Raw genomic sequence first — 12762 nt, 5'->3', positions numbered from 1 at the left:
ACCATGGCACACCAAACAGTGTAATTCTAACATCTATTTAGTCTCTACATACATATTCATTCAACTCATGCAAAAACATTCTAAGTACATTGTTAAGCAGTTTAACATACACTACTATAGCTAAGTTACTTTTACAACCCCAGTGATAACCCCACCATAAATTCTGTTCCCCTTAGATATGGGAAAGTTTAACTCTTCAACCTTCCTGTTACAATTCATGTGGTCCTTGACAAATTTATAGGAGATAAAGTGATTTAACACTATCCTGTTTATCTCTCCATGTGGGTCTAAGTTGGAATTTTTGTTTAATTGGCTGGCCATATGTTTTCTCTCATGTCATTATAGGAGCCCCAATAACCCAGTCGTTATTACCGACACGAATCACACTCCTACTTCTCACAGGATGGACAGGTCTGTGCCCCGCGGCCGTCAAGGTGATGCGGCTCCGAAGCGGGGCTGCCCCGAAAGAGTTAAGAGAGGGCTCCTCCCTCCCGGTGCGTGGTCTCCTCCTGGGTGACCTTCCCAGCAGCCTTTGCTGGCTGTGCCGCAACCAAACAAAGAGGGCAGGAGCTTTTCAAACAGCGGCAGTTCCCCAAAAGTTGGCAGTGGCGGTGCCTGGGTGGGCGCGGCGGGCGCGGCGGCGGCGGAGCCTTCGCTCGGGAGGAGCGGGCAGCGCTGGGAGTCCTGTACGTGGGTGCTGTGCCCATTCCCTTCGTGCCCTGAGCTGGTGTGGGTGCGGGAGGGCACGGGGAGCTCCTGGCAGGGGGCTTTGAGCGGGGGTGGCAGCGGGACGGTGTCGGCCCGCAGAGCGAGGTCGGGCAGCGATGCGCAGGATGGAGCTGCGCTGATGGGCAGGGTCGGAGCTCGAGGGTTGTGCCAGCGGCGTCCTGAACTCAGACACCTGCGCAGCGGCTGCCCAGGCGAAGTGCAGATACTTCAGGTGGTGCCCACGTGCGGGCAGAGGGCGGGCGGTGAGTTTGGGTGGTGGGTTTGGGCAGAGAGAGGCTGGCGGTGGGTTCGGGCGGTGGGTTTGGGCACGGACTGGGCAGTGGGTCTGGGCAGGGGCTGGGCGGTGGGTTTGGGCACGGACTGGGCAGTGGGTCTGGGCAGGGGGTCTGGGCAGGGCCTGGGCGGTGGGTTTGGGCAGAGGCTGGACAGTGGGTTTGGGCCGTGGGTCTGGGCAGGGGCTGGTCGGTGGGTTTGGGCCGTGGGTCTGGGCAGGGGCTGGTCGGTGGGTTTGGGCCGTGGGTCTGGGCAGGGGCTGGACAGTGGGTTTGGGCCGTGGGTCTGGGCAGGGGCTGGTCGGTGGGTTTGGGCCGTGGGTCTGGGCAGGGGCTGGTCGGTGGGTTTGGACGGTGAGTTTGGGCAGAGGGCTGGTCGGTGGGTTTGGACGGTGAGTTTGGGCAGGGGCTGGTCGGTGGGTTTGGGCCGTGGGTCTGGGCAGGGGCTGGTCGGTGGGTTTGGACGGTGAGTTTGGGCAGAGGGATGGTCGGTGGGTTTGGACGGTGGGTTTGGGCAGAGGGATGGTCGGTGGGTTTGGGCAGGGTCTGGGCAGTGGGTCTGGGCAGTGAGAGGCTGGGTGGTGGGTTTAGGCAGAGGCTCATGATGGGTTTGGGCAGCAGATAACCACAGAGCTCCTCGGCCAAGTCACCATGGACAGGCAGGGCAGGACAGGACAGAGCTCCACGAGGGCTGCTTTTGGCTCTTACCTCTGTTTTTCTGTCCCTTCCCTCCTGCACTCCCAGGCTGCTTCCCTGGACAGGCTGTTTGCTGCCACCTCTGCAGGGAAACTGCTCTCTTATGGTGCAGGTGGTGGTTGGGACAAAACATTTGGCAACAGGGGGGCTACTGGGGAATTGTGAGGTGTCACAGGATGAGAGGACTCAGCAAAAGCAGTTTGGAGGGAATTGAAGTAGAAAGATAGGACATAAAAAAAGTGAATCATAGAATTGATTGGGTTGGAAAAGACTTCTGAGATCATCAAGTCCAACCCTTGGTCCAACTCCAGTCCCTTTACCAGATCATGGCACTCAGTGCCACGGCCAAGCTCAGCTGAAAAACCTCCAGGGATGGGGAATCCACCCCCTCTCTGGGCAGCCCATTCCAATGCCTGAGCACTCTCTCTGCAAAGAATTTCTTTCTGCTCTCCAACTTCAATTTCCCCTGGCAGAGCTTGAGCCCATCGTGCCCCCTTGTCCTATTGCTGAGTGCCTGGGAGAAGAGACCAACCCCCACCTGGCCAGAACTTCCCTTCAGGCAGTTCCAGACAGTGCTGAGGTCACCTCTGAGCCTCCTCTTCTCCAGGCTAAACTAAAGATACTAAAGAAAGGACATGGGTCAAAACTAGAGAGAAAAGAAAGAAGAGTAATTAAAGTTAATAAATAAGGAATGAGAAAGGGTAATTTGGGAATGAAACAGATTATCAGCATTTGGGAACCATCAGAATAGACAACAGGGAATGACTGCTGGAATGGAGATTAGAAGGAATAAGTGTCCTAGTGCATGAACTGCATTTCCTCAGCTGTATTTGTAAACCTTCTGTGACTTCTTGGCTGAACAAACATTGGATCTCATCTGCCAGCATAACACTACTGAAAATACAGCAAACTGTATGTGAACAGGCACAGTGTCTCCAAACGCTGCCTGAGGCTGAGGGTTCTTGTCCTGTGTGTTGCACTGGCTGCAGCTGCCTTTCTTTGCCCTTCCCATTCCTTGGCTCTGGGTTGTGGTGGTGTGGCTGCAGCAGCTCTCCTTGAGCTCCAGGTGACCCGTGGGTCCCTCTGCCCACAGCGACACTGGCATTCATGTGTCACGGTGGGGTGTGAGCACCCCGTGCCAGGCATGGCTCAGCACCTGTGAGGGTGGCACTGCAGCCCTGGCTCAGCCTGTCACAGCCTCTGGGTGTTGGTGTTTCCCCTGTGCTGGAAGACCTTTTGTTTCCCTCCCTGTTCAGTCTGTCACTCCTGCACCTGCATGAGAGTAGGGGTACATGTGTGTCTGGCCTCAGGATACAGTGGGTGGCTTCCTTAGAGGAATTACAGGGTTTTTGTCTTCTGAGGACTTGAAAACCTTTCAGCCTAATGTGTATTAACAGCCTTTGTTATTGTTGCAGAGAATTGAGAGAATTCCCAATGGCTGTGCTGTTGAGTAACTGTGTAGGTTTGAAACAGCAAAAATAGGAGATTTTGGGGGTTCCTCTGTAATTTGCAGAATTAAATTTAGCAATTTAGCTGAAATCCTTACAGGTGAATTAAGCCTTCAGCCATAGTCTCTGAACATCTGGCCTGCCCTCTCTCTCGAAGTCTGAGGCTATTCTTGCAGTGCACCTTGAAATGGCTCAGAATCTCAGGACTGTCTGCCCCTGGCTGTGCCACTGCATATATTTGTGTGTTTCAGTGCTCTTAACCCAAAAACTCTCACAAGATGCCCTTTTCCCTCTGTTTTCCTGCAACATTTGTATGTCCTGATGCTGTAGGAACATGCCTGTGCACTGTTAAACTTGGTCAAATCCCTGGTTTCACCCTAAGGAACAAACACCATGTTACACTTCACAGTAATTTCTTTGTTGCCTCTTCACATGTGGAAGACACAAGAAATTCACGGTGTGCTTGTGGTTTAGCTGGTGCAGTTCTCTCTGCTGGAAGGGCCACATCTTTGCAGAGCAGTGACACAAAGTGCATAATGCTTTACAGAGAGGCACAGGTAAAGGCAGGGCAGTGAGACACTTGGCATTTATTGTTCTTGTCTGAGTACTTAAATTCCTCTTGACAAACCCAGTGTGAGGGCACAGGTGGATTTTGGAGCCTGGATATGTAATCCAGCCTGTTTCTGTTAAAAACCTCTGCTGCAGAGGGAGTTGCTGTGCTTGAAGCATAAGGAGCCTGGGTGAAGTCTTGAGTGTTGGTGGGGTCTCCATGAAGCTGCTGCCCTGCCCACAGCCATGCCCTGCAGCCACACTGGCCAAACTGCCCCTGCTGCTGCCCCTCCAGTCACTGGGGCTGTGGGAACACCCTGCCTTGGGAATGCTGAGCTTCATGGGGTTAGTGGGTCAGCGTGGTCTGTGCCTCCTCAGAGCTGTCCCTAAGCCCAGGAAGGCAGTGCTGGGTGGTGGGAGCTCTGTGAAGGGCTGGGAAGGTCAGGAGGGGATGAGCATGTGAAGAAGGAGGGAGTTGGGACGTGGGGGTGGTACACAGTGGGGTGGTATCCTCAGTGGAGAGGGAGCTGGGGAAGGTGCTGCATGGAGTTTGCACATCTCCAGGGTGCTCTCATCATCTCCTTCCCTGGGGAGGCTGGATGAAGGTGCAGCTGGGGGTGCTCCTGGCATTGATGGAAACCATATCACACAGAATCCCAGACTATTCTGAGCTGGAAGGGACCCACAAGGATCATCAAGTCCAACTCTTAAGTCAATGGCCCACACAGGGGATTGAACCCATGACCTTGGCATTATTACAACCAAGTTTGAACCAACTGAGCTGCTCTCAGGGTTATGTGTCTGTCCCCAGCTGCTCAGATGCTCTGGTGTCCTCTGGCCATGTCTGGAAACACCCTGGGAGGAGGGCAGGCTATCCTGCCTGGGCCTGAGCTCCTCATACCTGCAGCCTCAAGGTGGTGGTGTCCTTGGAGCATCTTTCCTTGGCATGGGGAATGCTGAGAATTTCGGAGCTTTTTCTCTTGCTCTGCATTTGGAGTGTCTGCATCCAGGGACTTCTGTTTTCCTACATCCACTCCCCCAGCTCTTATCTACAAAGTCCCTCATGCACACAGCAGGGCATGGGGTGGCCTTCAGGTGCAAACAGAGCTGGATCAAAGTGTAACATCTCTGGAGTTAGTCTCTCTTTTGCCATAGGAGAAGTAGAATGAAGAGAGACACAACTCCCCTGTCAGATTAAGTGACTCCATTTCCCTGAGCCTGATGTCTCTGTGCCTCCTTGGCCAACACAACATGGTGGTGTCCTTTTCAAGATCCTCATGTGCCCAGGGAAGTGGGGCTTGGGAAGGGTTCCTGTGTCACTTTTATTTGGCAGCAGTCACTTGATGTAGCTTCTGTTGCTAATATGAAAGTGTTTTGCTGCCTGATGGGAGTTCTTGGAGGATACATATTTCAGTGAGGTGCAACCCAAAAAGCAGGTCCTATAGGCAGCAGCTGCAGCATTGAGGGTCCAAGAAATGTGATAAGTGAAAATGCTGTACAAAAGAACTGCTAAGAAGCTTTTTGTCTTATTTAGCAGCAAAGGTATTTATTGACAACGTTGGAGGCAAAGCCAGTTCAGACTGGGCAAAAACTTGCCTGACTTGTTTGTGTAAAATAAGCCATTTATAGTCTTAAGTTCATAGTTAACACCTTCTAATTTCTATATGAATGACTGGGCAAAATCTTGGGCAGAGCTTCCCTTTTGGCTTGAAATTTGGGTGGTGGTCTCCTGACCTCATCCCTCAGCTGGTCTTGAAGTGTCTTCATCATTGTTGGACTTCTGTTCTGCCTTTTCTTTGTTCAGTGACATGACCTGTCAAACTTGTAAAACCTTGGCTTAACAACTTCCAAAATCTTGGATCTTTACCATTTCATCCTATTGAAGTGTCCAGCTTACTTTAATTTATGGCTTCTAACCCGTGGTACCCTAATTTCTATAATTACTAATTGGTACGTACCAGGACAAAGCGACCCTATTACTTCATGCTATTAAGAGACCTTGCTGTGCAAGCAACATTTTGCAAAGCAGAATTAGAAATTTCACAAAACTAGGGGTTTTTTGGTCTCTTTTCTCTTTCAAAATGCCTGGAGATTAAGGAATTTGGTAGGAAATGGGAAAATCCCTCCACTGTAGTTTAGGCACATACATTGCACATGCACTCACATATAGGTATCTCCTCGTGCAGTACAGTGTGTACCTGGGGTGAACATGCAGCCATCACATTTACAGTTGTGCCTTCTTTGCTTTTGCTTCTTCCAGAGCTACAGGACAGTGCCATCTCCAGATCCAAGGGCAGAGCAGTTCCCATGCAGGGGTTTCTACGTGTGCATCCCCTGTTCTGCTTGCCGTGACCTCCCAGACCACCAAGGAGACATGAGGCTCCAAAGAGGACCTGCCAGCCTTGTGTGGTGACCCACCAGTTGCCAGAACTTGGACCAAGCTTCCTGAGACACTGAGCTGCTACTTGGGATCCTGTCTGCTTCTAGTTCCTCACTGTGGTGCTGGCAGGGTGGGATTGGTGTCCAGTTTGGGACACGGGGCAGAGCCAAGCCCATCACCACCCTCTGAGCCCTTGGCAGATTGGGGCACCAAGAAGTTTGGGGCTGTCCACCTTCATTCTGGTGAGAAGAACCACCTCCTTCCTGCTATCCATCTGGGACCTCTGTCACTGCTCAAAGCTGGGAATGGCACCCCGTGGGCACAGGGCCAGAGCCAGCAGCCTGGCAGCAGGGCTGTAGCTGAGCCAGGGCACCATCCCAGGGCTCGGAGCTGCCCGGGGGGCTGCTGGTGTCCCTGCCCCAGGGATGTAGGTGCCAGGAGCAGGAGGGGCTGTTAGCCATGGGCAAGCTGGATGCCCATGCCAAGAGGAGGATCGTGGAGCTGCGCAAGGCCGGGCTGAGCTTCCGCAAGATCAAGGACGTGCTGGAGCTGGACAACATCCGCGTGACGCCGCAGGCCGTGTACCTCTTCCTCAAGCGCCGGACCGTGGAGCCCGGGGCAGTGGCAGCTGGCTGGGATGGGGACCAGCCCTGGCCCCCACTGCAGGCGCAGGAGGCTGAGCCCCCCAGGCTGCTGGACCCCGAGCCCCCCGCAGTGCCCCCCGGGGATGCCACGGGCAGCCGCGCACCCAGCCCCGCTGGCACACAGGACACCAAGGAGGGCATCCAGATCCTCAGTGTGGTCTCGCTCTGCAAGGACGAAGAGCAGCCTGGGGACACCCAGCCCATGGGGATGACCCCTGGCAATGGTAAAGCCTGGCTCCCTGAGGGGGGCACCGTGGCCACCCCCTGGCAGTGCTGGGCTGGGGAAAGGGTCCCGTTCCCCACCGTGAAGCCCCCAAAGGTCTCCTTTTGAGGTGTTTGTCTCTCTGTGCCTTGCAGGTGATGACAGCTCCACAGGCAACCCCGTGGCTCCAGGGGGCCTGGCCACCCTGCCCCAGCCCCTGTCTGGCCAAGGGCAGCAGGTCACAGCCCCTGCAGTGCCCCTCGGGGATGCCACGGGCAGCCATTCACCCTGCTCTGCTGGCACCCCGGACACCAAGGAGGGCATCCAGATCCTCAGTGTGGTCTCACTCTGCAAGGATGAAGAGCAGCTTGGGGACACCCAGGCCGTGGGGATGGCCCCTGGCAATGGTAAGGCCTGACTCTCTGAGGGGGGCACCGTGGCCACCCCCTGGCAGTGCTGGGCTGGGGCAATAAAGTAAACAATCCCCTGCAGAGGGAAAGGACTTCATGCAACAAGCCTATGAGGTTTATGGTGCAAAGACCATTTTGTACACACAGCACTCAGCTTATATAGGGTTAAGGCTACGTTCTTTTGGCTAAATTGAACCTCACACCATCAAACCACAAGCTTTCATCAAATCATAGAATTGATTGGGTTGGAAAAGACCTGCAAGATCATCACATCCAACCCTTGGTCCAACTCCAGGCCCTTTACCAGATCATGGCACTCAGTGCCACGGCCAAGCTCAGTTGAAAAACCTCCAGGGATGGGGAATCCACCCCCTCTCTGGGCAGCCCATTCCAATGCCTGAGCACTCTCTCTGCAAAGAATTTCTTCCTGATCTCCAACTTCAATTTGCCCTGGCAGAGCTTGAGCCCATCGTGCCCCCTTGTCCTATTGCTGAGTGCCTGGGAGAAGAGACCAACCCCCACCTGGCCAGAACTTCCCTTCAGGGAGTTCCAGACAGTGCTGAGGTCACCTCTGAGCCTCCTCTTCTCCAGGCTAAACACCCCCAGCTCCCTCAGCCTCTCCCCACAGCACTTGTGCTCCAGTCCCTTCTCCAGCCTCGTTGCTCTTCTCTGGCCCCGCTCCAGCCCCTCAATCTCTTTCCTGAACTGAGGGGTTATAATCCATATCTCACAAGTCCAATGTTTAGATGAACTCATCCTGACTGTTTTCAGTTACATCTCTGGGGTCCTGTGGGAAGCTTGCAGAGTTCTCATGAGAAACTTCTGGGGAGTATCTGAGAAGTCCCAGGGAGTGATTTCTCCTTTAACAGTCAACAGCAGCTGTGCTCTTGTTGCTTCTTAGCTGATATCTGCTCCACTCTCAAGGGGCCCATATAGATGTGAATTGTTCACATTAATTTCTCAGTACCAACAGGGCAAGGGCCCCGTTCCCCACCATGAAGCCCCCAAAGGTCTCCTTTTGAGGTGTTTGTCTCTCTGTGCCTTGCAGGTGATGACAGCTCCACAGGCACCCCCGTGGCTCCAGGGGGCCTGGCCACCCTGCCCCAGCCCGTGCCTGGCCAAGGGCAGCAGGTCACACCCCAGCCCAGGAGCCCAGCCCTGACGGTGCAGGCAGTGACTGTGGACAAGGCTGCTCTCCTGCAGGACAAGGTAGGCTGGCAGGGTGGGAGAGCCCACCTGCTCTGGGCAGGAGCTGGTGTGGTGCTGCCACCTGGGCAGCCTTGCACAGCACCCTGGGGCATCTGCACCGTGTAGTGGGGCAGCTGCTGGGTGTGGACGGCTCCCAGAAATGCCCCCCAGCCTCTGCTAGCTGCTTTCCCTAGCAATGCTTGACCCTGGCACTTGGGGAGTGTATCTGGGAGGCCCCTCCCAGGGGGCTGATGCCATGGGCTTGCTGCCCACTGCCTGCTGCTGCCCTTGGCTGGTGCTGGCCATGGGGATGCCAGTGGCTGCCAACCTTGGCCTCCAACCTGCAGCCCACAGACCTCTCCTTAAGGCCTGACACCAGGCCTTAAGGAGAATCTCCAGCTCAGGAGGTTCTCCCAGCCACCCAAGGACACCAGCAGCTGAGTGGCTTGGTGCCACAGCAGGAGATGAAGGGCTGTGGATACTCCAGGATGGAGTGCCATAGCCAGGATGGAGTGCCACAGCCAGCATGGCCACCCTCCAGTTGCCATAATCCCTAGTGTGTACAGCCCTGCCTTGCCACAAGACCCCCAGGATGTGGCCACACATATGTTGTCCCAGCAGGTCCTTGTCCCTGTGGCCATCCTGCAGCCATGGTGAGCATGCAGCCACCTGGCCAGCCCCATGGCTATGCCCAGCTCTGCTGGCAGCAGTGGTGCCCATAGGGCAAACCTCCATGACCCAGCAGTCCCAAGGCCACCCCAGGCAGGTGCCACTGTGGCTGTGTGGCTGTCCCAGTGCTCTACATTTACCCCTTCAGAGCATCTCTGACCTCTAGGGGCTTCACTGATGGGCAGTGTTGTTGCCACATGCTGTTGCCACATGGAGGTGGTAGGATGCTGGCACTTGCCATGGCATCCTATGTACAAAACAGCTGTGAGCCAGGCTGTGCCTTCACCCATGACCCTGAATCTGCTCAGACACAGCAAGTGCCTTCTCTAGCCCACTCAGGGGTTTGCCAAGAGCCCCTTGCCAGATGCTTGAGAGGACGTGCATTGTTCAACACCTTTTCAGGATAAGGTTCCCCTGGGGTTCAAACCCAGCCTGTGATCCCTCATGGAGAGCAGAACAGCCCTTTGCCTCAGGGTGCAATACAGGAAATGGAAGGGTTAGAAAGCAAAACCCAGGAGGTGCTGTTTGTGTCCCTGCAGAGAGCAAACAAGCCTGGCATTGGCACGGGCAGCCCCACTGCTGTCCAGCAGCATCCCCACTGGGTGGCTCAGCACATGGTGACAGGACACAGGTGGAGCAGCAGCTGGGTGGGGGTGAAGTGCAGCTCATGGTCTGCAACAAGGTGATGAGTTTCTCTGAGATCTACTTGCAGAATGACTCTTTCTCTTGTTAAATGTCATCAAAGGGGCAGCTGATAATGTTTCACCTTCCCCTCTCTCCCACTACCCCAGGTCAAAGATGCCAGCACTCAGACTGCCCTGCTGAACCCTGTGGGTCCAGAAAACCCCAGCCTTGCCTGGGATGTGCCCGTGCCCCCCTGTGCTGCCAGCTCCCAGGCCCTGGCTGACAAGCTGGACGCTGTGCAGACGGAGGTGCGGAGGCTGAGCCAGGCCCTGCACGTGGTGCTGGAGCGGCAGTGCCGCCTGGAGCGGCAGCAGGAGCAGCAGCAGCGGCTGCAGCACGAGGTGCTGGTGACCCTGCAGCAGCTCAGCTCCACTGTGAGCCACGGGGCAGTGCCAGCCAACCAGCCCTGTGGCCCCTTCGGCAGCGTGGCCGAGCCCTCGCCCACCATGCCCGACTTCAGCCAGTTCAAGATAGAGCTGATCTGAGCTGCAGCTCAGGATGGGACTGGGAGGAAGAACTCAGAGGCTGCCCAAGGATTACAGGTGGCACCAAGCAGGGAAGGTCCCTGGAGCCTCATGTTCTCAGCCCTGCTGACTGGAAGGGGCTGCCTGGGCAGTGGAAGGCTGAGGCCTCGCTCCTCCTGTGCTGCGCATCCCAGCTGGTGCTGGAGCTGGCTGGGGAACCTCAGAGGGACACAGCAGGGAGGTGGGACTCCAAGGAAACACGAGGCTTCCTTCTCGGGATTGGCTCGGTTGGTTCAAACTTGGTTGTAATAATGCCAAGGCCATGGGTTCAATCCCCTGTGTGGGCCATTGTCATAAGAGTTGGACTCGATGATCCTTGTGGGTCCCTTCCAACTCAGAATAGTCTGTGATTCTGTCAGTGCTGTGGTGGTCAATCACAGGAATGCTTCCTGCCCTTGCTCTGCAGAGTCTTGTGCAGTAAAAACCTGTCTACACCATGATCAGAACCAGTGTGGCATCTCTGTCTGCATTGTCCCTGCCCCTCACCCCAGCAGAGAGCAGGCTGGATGTGTCTGGGTCACTGTGACCTGTGTGGAGCTGCACAGGGTGCTCAGACTCACACCCACAGGGTGCACATGGTCACTGTGACCATGTGTGGAGCTGCACAGGGTGCACGTGGTCACTGTGACCATGTGTGGAGCTGCACAGGGTGCTCACACCACGAGGTGAAACCAGCACTCTACACATGAAGGATGTTGCTGGAGCCTGGCAGCAGCTGCTGCATTAGGGGTAGATCAGTGTGTGGGAAACACTCTTAGTGAGCAGGTTTCACCCTCCTCACCCCACATTCCGCAGATCCAGAGCCTGGCACTGCTGTGCCCACTGTCTGACAGGACTACACTTGGGCAAAAGCTGATGAACTGGGTGTTATCTCTCCTCCCACCCCTTTTCCTGGGCAGGAGTGTGACCCACAGCAGCAAGGGCTGTCCCTGCAGCAGGCTCTGCTGGTGCTGCAGGGCTGCTCAAGCAGAGAGGGGCACGATACTGAAAATGCCCCTTGCCTGGACCAGAAGGGCTCAGGGGAGGCTCATGTACCCTCATTACAGCAGTGGAGTCCAGAGGGGTGAGATCTGGCCTTGCCTGCCAGGGGGGAAGGTCTGGTGGGGGTGGCCTTGGCTCATCACCCAGCAGTGAATCCAAAGAGGAGTCAGAGCACATCCTTCCTTCCCCTCAGCCAAGCAGGTTTCTGTGTCTGGGCACCACACTTAGCACAGCCTGTGTCTAGAAGGAATCCCCTAGAGGAAATTCTCAGCCTGTTCCTTTGGTCTCCTGGAGTCTGAGGTCAACATTAAGGGTAAGAAACAATACAGGTGTTTGTACACACATACACAGCTGGAGGTGCATGCCCACCTGGGCACTGTGCAGGTCTGTGCAGCAGCCCCAGTGGGTGGGGGAGCTCCCCAACCACTGTGCCCCCTGAGACACAGCCCTGGCCCAAGGCTGGCAGCCCCAGCTGTGTCCAGGAGCATTAAAAGTCTGCTGTGATCTCCCTGCAGTCGTTCATTTCGATGTTGGTGTAACTCTGGGGACGTCTGAAAAGCAACAGATGAAGGAAAACACACCATCAGTCGCTCTGCTCTTTTGCACAAAGCAGCTAATTTGCACTTCAGCTTTGCACTTGAAAAGAAGCAGCTGGATGATCAGCCCTCAGCAGGCAGAGTTTCCTGGGATGGCTATCAATGTTTCAAAAAAACAGGAGCAGAACAGCTGCATTAACTTAAACCCATCCTTTCTGAAAGAGCTTCCCTAAATCTGGCCAAGGCTGTTTTTTTTTAAATTCCTTTAAAATATATTGATATTGGGTTTTCTATTCCCCAAATGTATTCTAAGAACATCCCTCATTTCTAACTCTTGCACATCAGCCCCTTACCCAGTGCTGAAAGAACAGCAAAAATGAATGAAAATAAATCACCTGGGGTGGTTAAATAACCCAACCACTGTCACATTTATTTCAGGCAGACACACATCCTGAGTGTCCAGCTCTGTTTGTCTGCTGACCACCAAGTTATTATTGAAAGTGGTGTCACATGTTACAATGTGGGAGCTGTTTCCCACCAATCCTTAAGCTGTCTGTCCCTTCCACTCTGCTCTAAGAGCTTTTCCCTGTGGCCTCAGCATCATCTGTTGTGTGCCAGCAGCTCTCTGCTCTCACACAATGGCATGTCAGGACCACTGATGGCCCTTACACTGTGCCCACTGACAATGCCCAGCATCATCCAGGGTATTTTGGTGTTATCTCAACCTCCTGCAGAACCCACAGTCTGCTCTGTCAGGAACGAAGGGGCTTTGCAAAAAGGAAAGGGACTTTGCTGCAAAAATTAGGATCAACATATTGGAGTGTCTGGATGCAGGGTAGGTGTTACCTGA

General features: G+C 54.8%; 2 protein-coding genes across 7 annotated transcripts in view; one reads left to right on the top strand and one right to left on the bottom strand.

Moving 5' to 3' along the window:
- The first annotated feature begins 536 nt into the window (after positions 1-536).
- Positions 537-10828, top strand: LOC139679425 (uncharacterized). 4 transcript variants are annotated; one of them, XM_071571172.1, is made up of 5 exons: positions 537-686; positions 5955-6942; positions 7076-7327; positions 8379-8539; positions 9979-10828. In XM_071571172.1, exons 2-5 carry the CDS (start codon positions 6534-6536, stop codon positions 10354-10356), a joined length of 1200 nt encoding a protein of 399 aa, XP_071427273.1. In that variant the 5' UTR covers positions 537-686; positions 5955-6533; the 3' UTR covers positions 10357-10828. The 4 variants fall into 4 exon arrangements, with proteins under 4 accessions (XP_071427273.1, XP_071427276.1, XP_071427275.1 ...); XM_071571174.1 differs by lacking the exon at positions 537-686 and adding an exon at positions 693-940; XM_071571173.1 differs by lacking the exon at positions 537-686 and adding an exon at positions 693-971.
- LOC139679424 (uncharacterized) overlaps positions 6744-12762 on the bottom strand; it is a 25534-nt gene continuing 19515 nt past the window's right edge. For all 3 annotated transcript variants that reach the window (XM_071571170.1, XM_071571169.1, XM_071571171.1), the window contains exon 14: positions 6744-11927. In XM_071571170.1, coding sequence (XP_071427271.1) covers positions 11864-11927 — 64 coding nt within the window. In that variant the 3' untranslated portion in view covers positions 6744-11863. The remainder of the gene's footprint in view (positions 11928-12762) is intronic.

Source organism: Pithys albifrons, chromosome 16 (genome assembly GCF_047495875.1).
Source record: "Pithys albifrons albifrons isolate INPA30051 chromosome 16, PitAlb_v1, whole genome shotgun sequence".
Lineage (NCBI taxonomy): Eukaryota > Metazoa > Chordata > Aves > Passeriformes > Thamnophilidae > Pithys > Pithys albifrons.
Note: the sequence above shows the minus strand (reverse complement) of the source record. Positions and strands in the feature narration are given on the sequence as shown.

Bases quoted from the DNA above. Each gene is read 5' to 3' on its own strand.
- LOC139679425 (XM_071571172.1), top strand. From the start codon at position 6,534: ATGGGCAAGCTGGATGCCCATGCCAAGAGGAGGATCGTGGAGCTGCGC. The intron at 6,943-7,075 runs GTAAAGCCTGGC...TGTGCCTTGCAG, and splicing joins GGGGATGACCCCTGGCAATG to GTGATGACAGCTCCACAGGC. The intron at 7,328-8,378 runs GTAAGGCCTGAC...TGTGCCTTGCAG, and splicing joins GGGGATGGCCCCTGGCAATG to GTGATGACAGCTCCACAGGC.